Source organism: Balaenoptera acutorostrata, chromosome 7 (genome assembly GCF_949987535.1).
Source record: "Balaenoptera acutorostrata chromosome 7, mBalAcu1.1, whole genome shotgun sequence".
NCBI classification, from domain to species: domain Eukaryota; kingdom Metazoa; phylum Chordata; class Mammalia; order Artiodactyla; family Balaenopteridae; genus Balaenoptera; species Balaenoptera acutorostrata.
This window is the reverse complement of record NC_080070.1, coordinates 47,018,325-47,036,989: the sequence shown is the minus strand read 5'-3', so window position 1 is coordinate 47,036,989 and position 18,665 is coordinate 47,018,325. Positions and strand designations below refer to the sequence as shown.

The 18,665-nt window shown below is 51.5% G+C and overlaps 1 protein-coding gene across 4 annotated transcripts in view; it reads left to right on the top strand.

Annotated features, from left to right (window-relative positions):
• The window catches only part of ADCYAP1R1 (ADCYAP receptor type I), a 56,406-nt gene that overhangs the window by 32,026 nt on the left and 5,715 nt on the right, over positions 1–18,665 (top strand). The window contains exons 9-16 of one of the 4 annotated variants that reach the window (XM_028164761.2): positions 348–480; positions 1,328–1,481; positions 1,912–1,972; positions 2,610–2,679; positions 6,469–6,560; positions 13,326–13,406; positions 16,616–16,745; positions 18,169–18,210. In XM_028164761.2, the coding sequence (XP_028020562.2) occupies positions 348–480; positions 1,328–1,481; positions 1,912–1,972; positions 2,610–2,679; positions 6,469–6,560; positions 13,326–13,406; positions 16,616–16,745; positions 18,169–18,210 (763 nt within the window). Of the gene's footprint in view, positions 1–347; positions 481–1,327; positions 1,482–1,911; positions 1,973–2,609; positions 2,680–6,468; positions 6,561–7,832; positions 8,018–13,322; positions 13,407–16,615; positions 16,746–18,168; positions 18,211–18,665 lie in introns of those variants that run through there. The other 3 variants (XM_028164760.2, XM_028164762.2, XM_028164763.2) reach the window with 3 other exon arrangements.

The following is an 18,665-nucleotide window of genomic DNA, read 5'->3' as shown; positions in this document are numbered from 1 at the left end:
AGGATAAGAGATGGGAAACTTGATGCCAGAGAGGGCAACTGACTTGTCCAGGGCCACACAGCAAGGAAGACCCTGGGCAGGAGACCTACGTTCCTCATTTTATCTTCCGGTCTAGATAAAGGGAGGTCACAGGAGGGAGTAGGTCACGGAGTAGTGGGGCCAGGTGGCAGGGGCCTGGGAGTGAGCGAGGGTTTAGAGTCTAGGTGGGAAGAAGGGGGTGGTCTAGGTGGAGGACCCCCTTGAGACAAAGCCGTGGAGTCGGCCCAAAGCAGACCCCGAGATGGAGGGTGGAAGGCTGTGGAGTTCCTTACTTCAAAGCCTTTTGCTTCCCTGGCCCGCTGGTGTAGGAAGCTGCACTGCACCCGAAACTTCATCCATATGAACCTCTTTGTGTCGTTCATGCTGAGGGCCATCTCCGTCTTCATCAAAGACTGGATCCTCTACGCTGAGCAGGACAGCAACCACTGCTTCATCTCCACTGTGAGTGCGCGGAGCCCTGCCAGGACTGGCCCTGCCTGCGACGCCCTGCCGTCCAGGTGTTTTCCTGCAGGTTAAGGCATCGACCCCAGTGAACACGGAAACCCAGGAATGACCGTGCGGTTACTAGCAGCCAGTGAGACCCCAGCGTGACTTCACTTCCTGTCCCTTGGCCTCTGTGTGTCCTTGGCAGAGCAGTTGAGGAAGGTTGGGTGGAAATGTCAAGTCCCACTTGACTAGGTTCAGAGAGAGGGCTGGCTTGGCCGTGGGTCGTTTAACCCAAGATGGAGCCAAGGGGCTGATCGGCTGGGGTTCCCCCCAGACCACCTCCCCAGTTCTGATACATTTGGTGGTAAGCAGAAAAGATAGGTTTTGATGCAGCAGGAGGGAAAGAACAGCCCAGAGCACAAGACCTTGACCTGAAAGAGCTCACTTGGAGGGGGATCTGTGAGATATCCGGGGGGCCAGGGGTATTCCCCTAACCTATGTGATGCCTGAAACCTTTATTTTACCAAGGAGCCTCCTGCAAGGTCCTCCTTACTCGCCTCTCCTGTGGGGACTGGAGACGGGATGGGAAAGTCGGGGAGAATGAGCCTGGGAAGAAAAGGGGGTTCCATGTTTTCTGACCTGTGCAGAGCTGCCTCCATGGCAACTTCGACTCAGACTCATAGGATGCTGCAGTTTTAAACTCTGAACCCAGGAATGCTGAGTCTTTCAGACCCACGGGGTGTTTAAGCCCGAGCATGCTTCAGCTGAAGGGCCCTCAGGATCCTGTCTGGTCCTGCTGGGCTGGATTTTCAGGGTTCGGTGGGGACTCGTGCCACCCTCCCCCTCCTCACTCTCCCTGTAGGTGGAATGCAAGGCTGTGATGGTTTTCTTCCACTACTGTGTCGTATCCAACTACTTCTGGCTGTTCATTGAGGGCCTGTACCTCTTCACCCTGCTGGTGGAGACCTTCTTCCCCGAGAGGAGATACTTCTACTGGTACATCATCATTGGCTGGGGTAGGTCACTGGCTGTCGCCCAGACAGGTTCAGGCCTCATGGCCAGGGACGTCCTTGGTCCTGCCATCCGGGAACGTCAGGTCAGGAGGGAGGCACTGCCCTGCCTCGCAGCTGATGACACACTCCCGGTTCTTGGATCCTTTCTTGCTCTTCTCGTAGAAAGCCCACTGTCTGATGGAGGGAATATGCTCAAGAGTCCTCCTGAGAGGCGAGGTAGCACAGGGTTTGGGGGAGACATGGACCCCCAGGAGGCCTGGGTGTGAGGGACAGTTAGGGTCCCCAGGACTCCAGGTCTGAGAGGGAGACATGCCCCATGGGTCGGGACCCCACCTCTGAGGGGTTCATTGGCCCCCAGAAGACCCAAGTCTGAGGGGGACACCGGGCCTATTGGTTTTCCAGTTATCACGGGGCTCCTTTTCTTGCTCTCCAGGGACCCCAACTGTGTGTGTGTCCGTGTGGGCTGTGCTGAGGCTCTACTTCGATGACACAGGGTGAGTACATGCCCGAGAGCCAGGGCCGGAGCCCCAAGTAGGCTCTTACAGATGGTTGTCAGCGGCTGTCCTGATTTCCCATTAACTGTCTCAGACAAACCATCCAATGCCAGGCATGGCTGCACCCCCAGCCCTGGGCAGTGACTGTGCCCTGACCCCACTGCGGGTGGACCCACCCAGCCACATCTCAGCCGGGACTCAGTGAGGGAATGTGCAAGGTTTCAGAGTCCTGCTCTGCTTCTGGGCCCAACTCTGAGTGGCTCTTCTCCTTTTAGGGAGGGGAGGAGGAATATCAAGGGTGAGGTCGCATCCCCCAGAGCCCTAGGTCTGAGGGGGAAACATGGCCCTTGCCCAGGAGCCCATTGGTGCCCTCACTCCTGGGCTCCAATCCCTGCCTTGACAGGGGAGCAGAGGGAAGGACCAAGGCAACTTGAACCAGGGCTGGGCTTGGGTGTGCAGCCCGCCTGAGAGCTCTCCTTCCAGCCAGAGAGCTGGAAGGAAGGAGAGCTCTCCTTCCTTCCAGAGCTGCAGGAGGGGCTGGCTGGAAGGAGACGATGGTGCCCTTCCATCCCTTCCAGCCAGCCAGGAGAGATGATGCCCCCAAGCATCATCTCTCTTCTTTCTGTCTGTCTTGCAGCTGCTGGGATATGAATGACAACACGGCTCTGTGGTGGGTGATCAAAGCCCCTGTGGTTGGTTCCATAATGGTGAGTGTCCTTGGGACAAGAAGCAGGGAAGAAACAGAGGCCTGGGCTGAAAGGCAGGGGAGGAGGAGAAGTAAAGAGGTCACCACACAAAGCAACCTCCCGTGGCTGTGTTATAGTCTTCAAAAAGGGCGCACGGGTTATTCAGCTCTTCCTCTAGTGTTGGACATTTATCTTTATCCCATTTTCCCTCATTATGCAAGATGCTACTAGGAACGGTTCTGTGCATAGTTTTGAAAACGTGTGAATATTTCTTTAGAATTAATCCCTAGAAGTAGAATTGCTGGGCCACAAAGGGTATTCCCATATCATTGTCTGCACTTGTAATTTCAATCATTTAAATTTTTGCACAGCCTTGTGGGAGATAATGGTAGCTTATTGTTTTAATGTGCATTTCTCCACATTGCTAGTGCAGCAGAGCATTTGTTTCAAATATTTATTGACAATTTGTTTTTATTCTGGTTATTATCTATTCTTTGCTCATTTTTCTAGTCCAGTTGTTATCTTTCTTACTGTTCGATAGATAGTAATGCTTCATCTGTTATACATGTTTTAAGTATACTTCCAAGATTGCATAATTTTATATAGTCAAACCGTCAGGCTTTCTCATCATGAATTCTGAGCCTTATTTCTCATTTATGGAAGTCTTTCCCAACCTTAAGATATAAAAGTATTCTTACTTGTTTTATAACAATTTTGTAGATTGCATTATTACACATATGCCTTTAATCCATCTGAAATTTTATTTCTCTGTCTGATCTGAAATGATATCTAACCTTATTTTTCTCCTAATGGGTGGACATCCACCCTCTCAGTTCTTTTTATTGAATAGGTCCTTCTTTCTCTATTATGTAGAAACGCCACTTTATCGTAAACACTCAATGTACTCTACTTGTATTTAGTTCCAGACTTCCTACTCCATGTTACTACTCTATTTGGCTGTTCCTGTGGCAAGTTACTGTAAACTGGCAGCATGTTTTGATATCTGGTGTGCTCATATCCCCTTCCTTATTTTTTTCCCCTTCCAAACTTTCTCGCACATTTACTTTTTCAGATGGACTTTCAAAATTGTCGAGTTGCAAATTTGTCAAGTTGCAAAAAAAGCTGGTTGAGATTTTTATAGGAACTCCATTGAATTTATAAACAAATTTGGAGAAGTGGTTTTCTTAAAATATTGAGTCTTCCTTTCCAAGAATATGGCGTGGTTCTCCATTTATTCAGTCTTTCTCATAGAGTCATTTTGACAGTTTTTTTTTTAGTTGTCTTGTTAGCTTTCCCTTTATGGTGTCTTTCAGTTTGTGCTCGTCTTGTGTCTAGGAATCATTCTTTCGTTATATTTTCTAGTGCGTGTATTTGTGCTGGGACTTAGGGAAGCTACTAGTTTTTGTGTATTTTTTTCTTTTCTTGGTTACCTTTTGAAGCTCTTTTATTGGTTCTTATCCATTTTCAGTTGGTTCTCATGGAAAATTACATGATCTATAAATGGAAATACTCTTTACTTTTCATTTCCAATATTTATACTGTTTATTCCTTGGTTTCTTTGAGGATGGTGTTTGCTATAGTTTTGGGCAGTTGCCTTCACTGAATTAGGAAAGTTTCTATTCCTGGCTTGTTTTAGTGTTTATTTGTAAAAAATCAGGAATAGGTGTTGAATTTTATCAAATGTGTTTTGGAGACATTAATTGATCATTCCCTTAGTGATGGACATTTATAATATTCCAGTTTATGTTCATGATGAACAATGTTGTGGTGGATATATTTGTGTATACTCGAGTTACGTGTGAATATGCTTTAGAGTAAATCCCAGGAGTGGAATTTCTGGGACAAAGGATGTATACATTTAACATTTTCATGGATATCAAATTGCCCTCCACAGGCAGAGTACGAAAGTGCTCATTTCTTATGTTTTTGTTGATGTTTCCATTACTGAACTGTTCACCAATCTTATGTGGGATAAAGGTAGTTCGTTGTTTTAATCTGTTAATGTAACAAATATTAGTAGATTTCTTTTTGCATTCCTGACATAAAACCTTTATGGCCGTGATCTGTTTGTTCTTTTAATGCATTGCTAAATTCTATTTGTTAATATTTTGTTTATAGTTTTTACATTGTTCTTTGTAAGTTCTCTGGTTTTAGGTGTGTGTGTGTGCGTGCGTGTGTGTGCACGCACACACTTTCTGTCCTTGTCTAGGTTTTGTACTAGAGTTTTGTTAGCTTCATAGGTAATTTGGGAGGTTTTCTTTTTATAAGCTTTTAAATAATGAAGTAGTATGTAAATTACATTCTCCCTAAAGGTGTTATGAAAGTGGCCAGTAAAATTATCTGGGCTGGTGCCTTTTAATGCATACATCTTTGAGTACTTTTTAAATTTCTCCTGAGGTCATTGCTCTATTCTGATTTTCTACATCTTGATTTAATTTTATTAATTTATATTTTCCCATTTTGTTTGATTTTTTTCCTCGTGATGATTTAAAATATTCTATACATCTGTTGTCCTCTTTCTCATCCCTAAATGTGTTTAATTGCATTTTCTCCTTTTGGACTAACATATGCAGTTAACAGTATTTACTGTGCTAAATCCCGGGTACTGATTAGACACTGAGCATGCAGTAGAAAGCAGGACTGACATCCTGCCCTCTGGAGGATGCTTTATCATTCTACTTGATCTGTGGAAACAAGCAGAGCAAAACCAAAACATTTTATTTTTATCTATCAAGTCTACTTTTTTTTTTTTTCCAAAGCGATTGGAGTTTATTTATTTATTTATTTTTGGCTGTGTTGGGTCTTTGTTTCTGTACGAGGGCTTTCTCTAGTTGCGGCAAGCAGGGGCCACTCTTCATCGCGGTGCGTGGGCCTCTCACTATCGCGGCCTCTCTTGTTGCGGAGCACAGGCTCCAGACGCGCAGGCTCAGTAGTTGTGGCTCACGGGCCTAGTTGCTCCACAGCATGTGGGATCTTCCCAGACCAGGGCTCGAACCCGTGTCCCCTGCATTGGCAGGCAGATTCTCAACCACTGCGCCACCAGGGAAGCCCTGTATTTCTTTAATGAATTTTTATCTTTAACTTCTTTCTTGTATAACTTAAATTTGTGGTACTCTTTCCCTAGATTTTGATTTGAATGGTTAAGTATTTTATTTTTAATATTTATTATTTTTTCTTAAGTTAGTGTTAGGCTCTACATTTTCTCCTTGAGTGCTGCTTTGCTACAGCCAGATGTTGCTGTGTAGTCACCTTGTTTCTTTTTATTTGCTCCCCTCCCTCCTCCTTTCTCACCATACACACAGCTTCCCACTTTGTTTAGAGAGCTTTTGTCTGAAGGTAAACGCTATTGCTATTCCCAGGCAGTCCTTTAATTAATAATGCTTATGGTTGTCCATTCTGGTTTTCCATATTCAATGACTCTGGACTTGGAGTTTCTCCAGAGGACGGCTCTCACCTCTGCGATAGCCTCTTCTCTGGTTGGCATTGTAGTTTTTCCATCACCCTGACACTGTTTGCTCTTTCTTTTCCAGAAATTGCTCCCTTTTCTGGCTCACTCATGATAATCTTTGCTATTTCTCAGTACTCTTATGGAATTCTTCATCTCTCTCTCTTCTGTCATTTCAGTGATATGGAGGGAGGCTGGGGGGTGAATGAGTGTTCTCATGCTGCCATCTTAGATTATAAGCCTAGATGGGATCTTGACTGGATGGGAGGAGGGCCCTGTTGGGGGAATAACAGACAGTGCAGAGGCAGGGACGTGGAAAGTCTTTGCTCAGAATCATTTTCATCTGTTTTTTCTTTGCTTTTCAGGTTAACTTTGTGCTTTTCATCGGCATCATTGTCATCCTCGTGCAGAAACTTCAGTCTCCAGACATGGGAGGCAATGAGTCCAGCATCTACTTGTAAGTACCATTAGGTGAATGCCATGGTCAAGTCCAACAGCTGTATGGGCCCTGCACACAGGACAGAGGAGAAGGCCTGGGTGTCGCTGACGGGGTACCCTAGCATGGGCATTGGCAAGAATTCTTTTGGGTTAGAGTACCTTTAAAATATAGTTGCCCACCTCTCCTTCAGCCGTCTTCCATCTCACCCTTCTTGCGTTGTGGTCAGGAGCATGACCAGCTGGGTGTGTGTGCTGTGGAGGCACTTCCGGCCCCGGGGAGGCAGGTTGGTCCCCTGTGATTGGCTGGAGGGGCCAGATAGGCACAGGGAATCTGAGGACAGTCTCTGCCGTGGAAGCCGTATGTGTTGCGTCCTCAGTTTAAGAGGAGAGCAGGTGAGAAGGAGCTGAAGTGCTCTCGTGGCACCAGAGGGGGCTGGTCCGGCCTCCGTCAGAGGCTGCAACCTGGGGCTCAGAACCTTGATGGCTGCCCAGTGGACAAGTGGGACAGCAGAGAGACTCCAGCAGAGGGCTCCGCCACCCTGCCATTGTCCCCGAGAGAGGGAGAGGCAGGAACTGCTCAGGGACCAGCGCCAGATCCTTCCCTCAGGCTCCTTGAGGCTTCCCTGGGTCAGTGGAGATTGCCTTGGTCTCTGTTCAGCCTGGGTACCTCTCCTGTGGCAGCCCTTCCGCTGGGGGCAGGGATTAGCCTAGGGCCTGGCTCCGTCAGGCTTGTTTCTCCCCGCGTGTAGGATGATTACATTGACCGCCCCTCCCCTCCTTCTTTTGGCTCTCCATTTATTGCCCTTTATTTTTTTCATGTTTTGGCAAATGTTTACCAACCTTTGCTTATACGTGTATGTTATGTAGCTGAAAATTGTTCATCCACATAAGTCATAAACTCTTGGAGGCCCTGCCCTGAGGGGCTGGTAGGGCCAGCTCTCTGCAAGTAACTGCCCTGGAGAGATCATTCCTGCCTTCGTCTCCACGAGCCACAAAACAGGGCCCCGCCGCTCCCCTCACCTTTTCTGGTCCAGTGTCAGAAACCACGTCCTTAAGTCTGGCCTGCTTATCCTGCTTGAGGGTGGCTTGGTTCCCACGCCAGCAGTCATCTCGGACCTCTGAAGCTGGTGGGTAGCAAAGTCGGCCTTGTCTCTCCTTTGAGCTCTAAGCAACCATGGTTCCCCCAGCTCCCGCCCCACCTTGCTTCCTGGTAGGATCTGTTTCTTCTTCTGAGGTCCCTGGGACTCTCCTCTGGGGCCTCTCCTAGCTTCCCCTCACTCTGCCTGTGCAGGGACACACATGGTGGCTCAGCTGCAGCTTCAGTAAGGACACTCTACCGACCCCCGGACATACTTTACCAGCTTGGACATCCCGCCCCAGGCAGCAAGAACCCCAGGGTCTGGAGGGAGGGAAGTGTGGAGCCAGGGTTTTCAAGGTAAATTGTAGACTGGGAGCTGTAGAGTCTTGTCAGGCCTTCCTAATGCATAGATAAGAACCATCTGTAATTAGCACAGCGTTTATACATTTAAGTACAAACGTTTAAAGAACCAGCTGCAGGCATGCCTCGTTTTATCATGCTTCTCTTTACTGTGCTTCGCAGATATTGCTTTTATTACAGATTAAAGGTTTGTGACAACCCTGTGTTGAACAAGTCTGTCAGCCCCATTTTTCCAATAGCATTTGCTCACTTCGTGTCTCTGCATCACATTTTGGTAATTCTCGCAATATTTCAAACTTTTTCATTATTACAGTTGTTGTGGTGATCTGTGATCAGTGATCTTTGTTACTACTATGACTCACTGAAGGCTCAGATGAGTAGCATTTTTTAGCAATGAAGTGTTTTCAAATTAAGGTATGTACATTTGTTTTCTAGACATTATGCTATTGCACACTTAACAGACTACAGGATAGTGTAAACATAACCCTTATATGCACTGGGAAACCACAAAATTGATGTGAGTTGCTTTATTGCAATATTTGCTTCGATATTCGCTTTATTGCTGTGGTCTGGAACTGAACCCACAATATCTCAGGGGTATGGCTGTAGTTGGTTTACTTTTATCATGTAAAAAATCCCCCTCAAATCTCAGCAAATTTTTTTTTTTAGAGAAATCTAAACTTGTGCTCGTCTCAAGCCCCAAAGATTAAACCTCAGGTGGATGTGGTCTGCAAGCCAGGTGGGAGGGCTGACACAGGACAAGGGATCAGCTTGATCCCATTAAATGCAGCAACATGTTTGAGTGTTTCCAGGGTCAAGGAGACCCTACTGGCGAAAGTGAGGGACATTCAAAGTGGCCATGCCGCTAAGAACTGCAGAGCATTTAAAAACACTTGCCATTCAGTACATGCACGTTTAATGCCCACACAGCAAATCTGGATTAAATATAATCCCCATTTTACAGCCAAGGGAACTAGTTATCAGTGAAGTTAGATGAATCCAGCAGGAATGAAGCCATAGCCACAATGCAGGCAGACCCTTGACTTCAAACTTGACTGCACCATCATTTCTACCCTCAAAGACTTTACAGGCAAGAAGATAGTGTTAAACAAGGCTTCCTGGAAGAAGAGGCCCCAGTGGGTTCCAGCCTTGTAAAAAACTGCCCCACCTGGAGTGCCTTGAGCTGGGAGGTGTCTGCTGCAGGTGGGGAGGTGGGTAGACAATGGGGGGGATTAAAAAAGGGGCATGACATGGTAGGAGAGGGAGATTTCGGGGCTGCGTCCGAGTGCCCTTGGGTCAACAGAGTTATGTGATGGACTGATATCCCTTCACATCTGCCCACAACAGCTTTCCGGTTTTTCCCTCTGTTTCCAGAACAAATTTAAGCCTGGACATCCCCAAGAAAGCCCGAGAGGACCCCCTGCCTGTGCCCTCAGACCAGCATTCACTCCCCTTCTGTAGGTTGATTCCAGCTGCTCAGATGATAAGGGTTTGTCCTCCTCCATAGACCAAGACGGCGCTCCCGACCCAGCCGCAGAGGGACCTGTTGGGGGCTGGGGCTCCTGCAGGGGGACAGTGGCCCTGAGCCACCTCCATTCTCTCACTGGCTGGTAGAAGGAGTGGCTGGGCTCAGGACTTGGGCAGTGGCCAGGCATGGAGTGTGGGCCTGGGTCGGGGCTAAGCCTGCGCTTAGGCTCGACTTGGTTTGGGGCAGAGGGTTTGGGCTCAGCCCCATTCTGGGGTCAGGGTTAGCCTGCCTTGTCTTGGGGACCAGAGTTTACCTCTGTGAGAAGCCAACTGGTTGAGAAAAAGGAGGGTGAGGTTTCAGGGCAGACACTGATTGTGCTGAGAGCATCTCAGGCCTGGCCCTGTAGGGAGCTGCTCTATTTCCAGTGCTCTCCCTGCTGCACGATGGGCATTGGGAGCTGCCTCTTGGGTCTGGGGTCGGGGAGGGAAACCCCATCTGTATTTCCCTAAGGCACCCCACAGAGCAGGTCCCCACGGCACCTTGGGGTAAAGGAAGGAGAACAGACACCGTGATGTATTGGGTTGGCCAAAAAGTTTGTTCAGGTTTTTCCGTAACATGTTAGCCGAACGAACTTTTTGGCCAACCCAATAGTATATAGCTCAGCAGGGCTGTGACCTACCCAGCGTCGGAGGGATGGTATTCGCCTCTGAAGACAGACTCTTCCATGTCTAGGCAGAAGTGCAGCCGGGAAGCTCTCAGTCCAGGAACTGAGCCCACAGCCTAAGGCTCCCAGTTCACATGGGGCTCTATCTTCTCCTTCCAAAGCACTCTCTCCCTTGTCTGGGAGCACCCTATCCTGACAGCTCCTGTTAGAGACTGGCAGTAGGGAATGTTTGCCCCCATTTTGCAGATGGAGAAACTGAAGTCCAGAGAAGGAAAGTGGCAACACCTAAAATCAGCAAGTTAGTGGCCAAACAAAGCTTTGAGCTCAGGTGCCCCGACCCCCCAGGTTAGGCAAGGGGCACTGAGGGCTGGCTGGTCCTCAGTGGTGGGGGAGAAGGAGGGTGGGCAGGGAAACTCCAAGATCTGCTGAACTGGGCTGGTGGCTGGAGTACCAGTGTGGTGGGGAGTGCCTCCCTGGGGACTGGGCCAGGGCTCTGGGGGTACACGGCATCTTAGCACCAGGAGGGACCCTATGGAGAATGTTTAGCTCAGGTCACAACATTCTGTGGGCCTGCCGAGTGTCCAGTGCTATGCTGACCACTAGGATCAGGGTGAAATAGACAGGGGTGCTGCCCACAAAGGGTTCCCCTGCAGGGGTCTCTGTCTAGCATCCTGGGGCTACAGCCCAGGCAGCCTTGCACGCAAAAGGCACTGCAGCATTCGTGGAGTTTAGCTTGAGACCAAAGCAGGGTCAGAAGAAACCAGGTGCTGCATCCCTGGGTTATAGATGGCAGTGTCGAGACCTGGAAATGGCTTTGACCTTCCTGCAGACACACAGCAAAGCCTTGGCAGAGTCAGGCCTGGGAGCCAGGGCTCCCTGACTTCCAGATGTGGGTGTGAGCCGTGCCCCTACTGTGGGGTTCTCCTGCCTTCCCATTCAGGCTGACGCTGCTCTCCAAGCAGCCCCCATCTGCTACCCTTGTCTGAGTTTCTTATCCTCCCTTGGATCCAAATAAGAACTGAGCTGATCAGCCAGCCTAGGTTTATCTCTTCCTCTTGATTGAATTTCTTTTCTATTTTTCACTAACAAGTGACTTTTCAGAGATTCTGACGTCTTTCTTTCTCATGCCTGTCTCTGGCTTTTCTGCCACCCATTTTCCTGTTTGTTTCTTTTCACTGGATCCTTTTGAACAGTCATTGGAGGTTTGGGGAAAGGGGGTCTCAGAGGAGAACAGCTGAAGGTTTAGAGTTTGGGTGTGTAGGAAGTGACATCTGAGGTTTGGGTTCTTGGGCTCCTGGACCCTGATTTCTGTGGCTCACCCAGGCCAAGGTTGAGGGGTCAGGCCACTGGCTGTAGGAGAGAGTAGTCAACCTTTCAATCTGGGCAAGGTAGAGAATAAATTTGAAGACTAGAATGGCTTCCATTCCTGAATACCCAATTAAGCTCTTTTAATTATTGAGGAAAACATACTTATATGTGTCCATCTGTCTCTTTGTATGTGTACAAAACAGACCTTTGACATTCATTGAGGCACATGAAAAACTTCTCAAATACATGACTTCCTCACAACTGTGTTCCTGGAATTTTGATTTGCGGGTGGAGCACCTAGGGATTTTGTTAAAATGCAGATTCTGAGGCAGCAGGTCTGAGCCAGCCACTGAAATTCTCACTTCTAAGAAGCTCTCAGGTGGTACTGATACTGCTGGTCTGGGTAGCAGAGCATCATAACATCCCCCATCTGTATAATGGTTCACTAGTTCCCATCTCACAGTCTGGTGTGAATTGAAGCATGTTGTTAATTAAATGAGAGAATCACAGACATAACTGAGGCAAGGATGCTGGGTGGACCTCGGCTTGCCCCATCTTTGAAGTGTGTGATTCACATGTTCGCCTCAGCAAAATGACGTGTCACTACATGTCAGGGACCTTCAGACTTACTCTTAAAGAGTGGGAATCACAAATTACGAATCCATGAATGCCAAAGGTCTGGCCTCTTTGTGCATATCTGTTCTCATTTGCATCCGACCCCCTCAGGTTGATCAGTTCACCGGCAGCTACTAGGAGCTCGGCCACACGGTGCCTGAGGAGGGTGTGTGAAATGGGCACCTCTCCTGCAGTCTGACGAGATGACACAGCTCTCACTCCATTTCTTCCATGTTTGTCAGAGATGGAAACAAATGAGTTGGGCCAACCGAAGCATAAGCAGGACCGTGAGGGGCTAGAAGAGGTGGAGATTGAGCCTGATAGCTCTCTGAGGAGGCAGAGCTCTGTGCCTCGCCCAGTGCCAGGTAGAGCTGGACAAGCATCCTGGGCCCACCTGTGGGTGGCTCCTTAAGGTGACTCGTTTCTGCAGGCGGCGGGGCAGAGCCCGAAAGGTGCTCTCTCAGCCTTCAGCCCCTGCCCTCTGAACTTTTATCGAGAAGTCTAGCCAGCACTGTGCAGTAGAACTCTCGGCAGTGTTGCAAATGCCCCAGATCTGTGCTGTCCAGCACAGGAACCACTAGCTACCTGTGGCTGTTGAGCCCTTGTAGTGTGGCTCAGGCAACCCAGGAAGTGGATTTTTCACTTCGTTTTAACTTACATGGTGGATGTGTAGTGTTTCATGGGTCTGCTCCATCCATCCTACCTCTGCTCCCCTTAGGCCCACACTGAGGTACCCGGGGGCTCAGTCAGAAGAAGGTGCGGGAGGGGAGGGAGGGGGGGAAGACCAGTGGACGCTCCAGTTGGTTTTCACAAGCAAGTGCAGAAATGGCCTGATTCCAGGGCTGGGCCAGCGTGAGGTCCATGGCGTGAGTTTCCAGCTGCCCATCTAGCTGAGGGATCTCCATCAAGGCCATGCTCTGTGCCTGGAGCTGACTCTGGAGACAGTTCCTGGTCCCCTGTGTGAGCCCCAGTCAGGCCCCACCTTCCAAACACACGTGTTCCCCCCCTCCCGAACCCCACCACCTGTCGGTTTCCCAGTGTGAGGGCTCGCATGTGCCTGTGTGTCCGTGCACACACGTATATGTGTAGAGGTGTGTATTTCTATGTCCAGAGCTGACCACCTCTCGGCCCTTGGCTTCCCCCTTCTCCTTCACGTGATGCCCCAGCCCTGTCTCTACACCCTGGGCCTCTCCGCCCGCCCTGTGAGCCGTGTCACCCTAAGTCCCACCTCAGTTTCTCGTTGCCCAGTGCCCTCAGCTGACAGAAATGCCCATCTTGTCACACCCAGCAGCTGCGTGCAGAAATGCTACTGCAGGCCACAGCGGGCTCAGCAGCACTCTTGCAAGATGTCAGAACTGTCCACCATTACTCTGTAAGTGTGCGTGGCGTGGCTGTTCTGGACGGGAGGGGGACGCATGCTGCTGTTGCCACCGCCCGGAGCTTGCGTCCGCCCAGGCTGGAGGAGAGCAGGGAGCGAGCCTGTGCCTCCAGCCCCAAGCCCTTTCCCAGCTGTTGCATGTTGACATCTGTGTGTCTTGTGAGTTCTCTGCAACCTCGTGGCCTGGGGCAGGAGGGGAGGTTGCGGGCATGGGGCTGTGGCCACTGTGGGGCAGCTGGGGCGCGGCCGGTGCTGAGCGGGAAGCAGCTTTGAAGCCTCTGCCGCTGCTGCTGTCGTGATGTGTGGTCCTCCGCAAATCCCCACTTCTCTGGGTTTCAATCTTTGCAACTGCCAAATTATTTCTAAGGGCCTTGAGCTTGAGTTCATTTAGACCGTCCTCCTGCAGGGGGCGGGACCCTCACCCCATGCACCTCACTCCCACCGAACGTGCTGAGTGGCTGACTCCCCACACGAGCCTATTAGGTGGGTACTTGTAGTATCCTCATTTTACAGGTGAGGAAACTGAAGCCCAGAGAGGTGAAATGACTCGCTCAAGGCCACACAGTTGGCAGGGTGAGGATTTGGACCCAGGGAGTCCTAGGCACTAGTCCCTGGGGCATCTCTTGCTGGAACCTCAGCTCCAACTTGCACATTCCTTTAAGTGGGGGAGCCCACTGGAATTTGGGGGGCTCTGACCGTTGGAGCTCTTCTTTGTATTCTTTAGGCCTCTTCTGCCCAGTGATGCCTGCTTGGGGCAGGAAGACAGAGGCTAAGGCCCTGTGCTGCGGTCTCTCTGGGTTAATCAGATCGTAGTGTGAGTCTGTGACTCCTCAACGCGGGGTTCCAAGGTTCACACCATATGTTCCCATTCCAAGGCCTCCGAAGGACAGAGGTCCTCGGACTCTGAGATCTAGTGACTTCCTCACCTGCCTCCACTGTCCCATCTACCAAAAGGAGTCATGGGGATGCCCTGGGTCCCTGGCAGAAGTCCCTGATTATTCCTGGGCTGCATTGGGGCCACAGGGGAGGGAAGGTGTTGCCCTTGGACTATACTGTGGGATGCCCTGCTGCATTTGCCACATCTGCCTGGGGCTGGGATGGGCCTGAAAGGTGGTGTTTCTCACGTACCAAACCCGTCCCATCCACCACCACCACGAAAGCTGGAGAAGTTTGGCCTTTTGGTTTCCAGGGCACTTTTCAAACTTCAGGGGCAGATCCCTGGAAACAGATCCATTCTGGGGAGAGGAGGCAAGAAGGCAGGGACCGCAGGTACATCCCAAGGCTGCCTTCCCTCCTCAGCTTCTTCAGTTAAGCTGCTCTTTTACAGTAACCCCTTTAGGCAGGGTCACAGAGGCACCCCCAAGATGTCCACATGCCTGCGTTTCCAGACCACTTTCCTCTTCTTTTTGGACTTTCATTCTCCACCCAACACTTCCTGCTGCCCTCTGGGTGCCTGGAGATGAGCATGAGCAGGACCTGGGCTCCCAGGTCACGCTCAGTGTCAAGGGCTCCAAGGTGTTCATCCCGGGCCCGTGTGGTTATCCCTTCATGGACGCACACTTTCCGAGTGTGAGCCCTGTGCATGGCATGTGCTGGCCAGGGCAGATGACAGTTAAGTGAGGTACCATGCCTGCCTTCAAAGAGCCACATCCGAGAGAGGACAGACAGATGAGAGGCTAGACCACTCCAAAACTCAGCTGGGCTCTGAGTGGGACCCGATCAGATCCTGTTGGCGCCCGCTCTGGTCCAGGCACCCCCAGGTCCTGTAGAATGGGCAGTCTGTGAGCACGGGGAGGATTGGTGGGCACTGGGCACTCGAGGGGCTTTTTCCTTCCAGGACTGAGCCTTGGTCCACCTGAAGGTCTCCCCAGGCTATTCCTTCCCCTTCCGCTGTGTCCCCTCCCCTGCTTTTCTTTCTTCCCCTTCCCCATCCTTTCCTTTTCAGTAGATGCCGGTAAGCCAAGGGCATCACTCAGACTCCATGGATTCTACTTCTCCTGAAATCCGGAGGCCCCACATTGAGTAGAACATTCTCTCCCAGAAAGCCTGGGATGGGGAGGAGGGAGGGAGGGGCACACGGTTTGACTGCCCCAAGTCAAACGGCCACCTCCATACCCCGCTGCCCACCCTGGTGGGCCGACCTCTACTAGGAGGGCTCAGGGGGCGGACTGCACCTGTAGGGCGGGGCTGGCTCTTCCAGGAGATCCAAAGGGAGCCAGTCTGCTGGGGTGGGCAGAGACGGGGTCCCCCTCTTGGAGACCCTCTGGGAGCCGCCCTCCCCCCAGAGCAGGACCCACAAGAGCACATGTCGCCATGCCTACTCCTGATGTTTTCCCGTGGCTTCTGTGCCCCACCCTCTCAGACCAGAGCCCCACCCCACTGGGCCTAGGAACCAGTTGCAGTCAGAGGAACCTCAGAAGAGGTGGCCTCAGGGAGTACTGAGGTCCCTTGGGCCGTTTCTCCCTTGCCCGTTCTACTCCCACCTGAGCAGACAGCCTTCCCTCCCCCGACTCAGTTTCCCAGGTGGCAGGTTCCTCCTGCTAGATGGTGATTGTTTATGCTCGGAGTCAGTAAATCCTTCCTAGGACCCCTCCCAAGTCTCTCCTTCTGTGGTCTACCCAGTGTTCCCCACCTGCCTCCCTGTCATCAGCGCCTCTCCCTCACTCTCCACGAGCGTGCCTGGCTAGCCCCAGACTCAGCAGACTCAGGAAAGCCGACTGTCTCTGTGGTCCCCTAGGGGCTGCTCTTTCCAGGCACAGGGAGCTTCTTTTCAGAGCAGGAGAATGCTTGTTTTGCTTGAGGACACATCATGTTGTCCTTCCAAATCCCATCCCAGGGTTTTGCCCTGACTGCACTTTTCCCAAAGGTTTCGCACCTCCCAAAAAGGGTCTGTGTAAATCACATACTCACATGTGCATGTTTAGTGGTTCTACAGGATACTGGCATGGCCTAGAGGGATGGGTGCCCTGCAGACAGGGGGATGTCTCCCCAGCACTTCCCAGGGAGTTCTGGAAGCCTGGGCTCTGTTGGCTACCATCTCCCCCAGGCCGCATGCACCGGGAGAGAATCCTGAGGGAGCCCATGGATAGGGGCCCCAGCTCTGGGGGAGAGTAGGGGCTGGGACTGGGCTTCTCTGCCCTCCATGGCTCTGGCCCCAAGCCCTGGCGGCCCCCGGAGCAGATGTCTTGCTCTTTCCCCCACAGACGACTCGCCCGGTCCACTCTGCTGCTCATCCCACTATTTGGAATCCACTACACGGTCTTTGCTTTCTCCCCAGAGGACGTCAGCAAGAGGGAGAGACTTGTGTTTGAGCTGGGGCTGGGCTCCTTCCAGGTAGGCGTGGTGTGTGTGGAGGGCAGAACTCACGGGGAGCCAGGGCCCTGGCCTCTACCTTGTTGATGGTTCTACGTCTTTAACCTATTCTAGGTTCCACCTCTGGAATAATAGTACTAGATTAGAAGGGAGCTGGGAGAGCCCTTTCTACTGTCCACCCTCTAGGCTCCCACGAGAAGACATGCTGATACTTTCATGTTGCTGCTGCGTCTGGGTGTCCTGAGCCAGGCCTCCCTTGGGCAATCAAAGGCGGCAGCTCCCCGCCCCTCACCATCGGCCCCGGGGGTGGGCGGAGTGGCCTCAAGAGACCTCTCTGTCCACTTCTGACTTCAGCCTATAGAACATGCACCCCATGAGTGCTGGAGCTTTGTCTTACCCAAGTAAGACAGATCCCCAGCACAGGATCTGGCCACAGGGAGCTGAATGAGCTGAACAGAGGGGATGAGCGAACAGATACGTAAATAAGTGATCCAGGGAATGAGAGAGCCAGAGACTAGTAAGTCCGTGCATGAAGGAATCAGTAAACGGGGCTGTAAATGAGTGAGTGAAGGGGTGAGTGAGTCAGTGCGAGGTTGCATAGTGAGTAAATGAACAGGTGGGGCGCATGAGTGGGGCAGTGAAGGCGGTGGGTGGCTCTCTTGAAAGTCCCCAGGATAGAGCGCCTCTCCCTAGCCCAGCTGTTTAGAGGAGTATTTGACCTTGATGGTCACAAAGTTATTCTGTGTATCTGACCGGACTCTCTCCCTTCCCCCATTTTAATTCAAAGCCATTTTACCTGTTCGGGTTCTTAGCCTGGGAAGGCTGGGAGGTTTGTTGACAAAGCCCCAGCCTGGGAGTCAGAGCCTGGGGTTCCTGTCTCAGCACAAGAATTCTAAATGCACAGAATATAAGTCAAGAATATGTGTAGAAGAGCCGAACACCTACTCTGCACCAGGCACTTCCGTGATGTTCTGTGTGTTCTGCGTACAAGGGTGTCTGGCCGAGGGAGGGTGGAGTGGGGAGGTGGTGGTGGATACAGACAGGTCTGCTCTGTCCTGTAGGAGTGCTGCCCTCAGGGGGCCTGCGGGCTGGCTGGGGAGCCCAGAGGACACTCTGGGGCATGCAGGGAAGGCCTCCTCTAGGAAGTGGGTTAGAGCTGGCCCTTGGGAATGGGAAGGATTTGACCAAGGGGACATGAGATCCAAAGCCAGGGTTGTCGGTGGGAGGGAATGCCCCCACCAGCCACTTGGCTTCATGGGTGTGGCCATCTTGGTGGAACAGAACTTTTCCCATCTTACCGCAGATTCCCAGGCAGGTGCCTGCATTCAGATCATCTTATTTTTCTGCTTCCTGGTGTCACTCCCTGCTGCTGCGGCCTCCCACACACCCCGGGTGGAGGGCTCCTTGCTGGCATTCTCAGGTTTTGTTTGTCTTCTCTCCCTAGGGCTTTGTGGTGGCTGTTCTCTACTGTTTTCTGAATGGGGAGGTAAGATCCTGGCCTTCTTAGCAGTGGAGGTACAGCTTGCTGGGGAGCAGACAGGGCTGTGGCCTGCTGGGTGCACAGGGCTGATCCTCCCGACCTGGACTCTGCCAGACTCCCAGCACCTACAGGAGGGGGGCGGCAGCCGTGCTGGCGTCTCCTGACGGCCTCCACCCTGTGCCAGATTCTCTCCCGCTTTGCCTGCTGTGCAGCTGAGGCCCAGCCTCCGGAGCCGAGCTCCCTCCATAAAGGCACCAACTGTTGAGTGCAGACCCACCTGGGGGGGCTCTCACCATAAGACACACCTTAGTCAGGGCAAACTGAAAGTGAGGAAGGACAAGGCACAGGAAATGGTACATACAGTTTCTGAGGCTGTTGATGGGCAGGGGTGCTGAGTGGGGACCTATCCAAAGTTCAGCACTGCCCCCAGCAGGCCAGCCTGCCTGTCCAAACCCATCCCC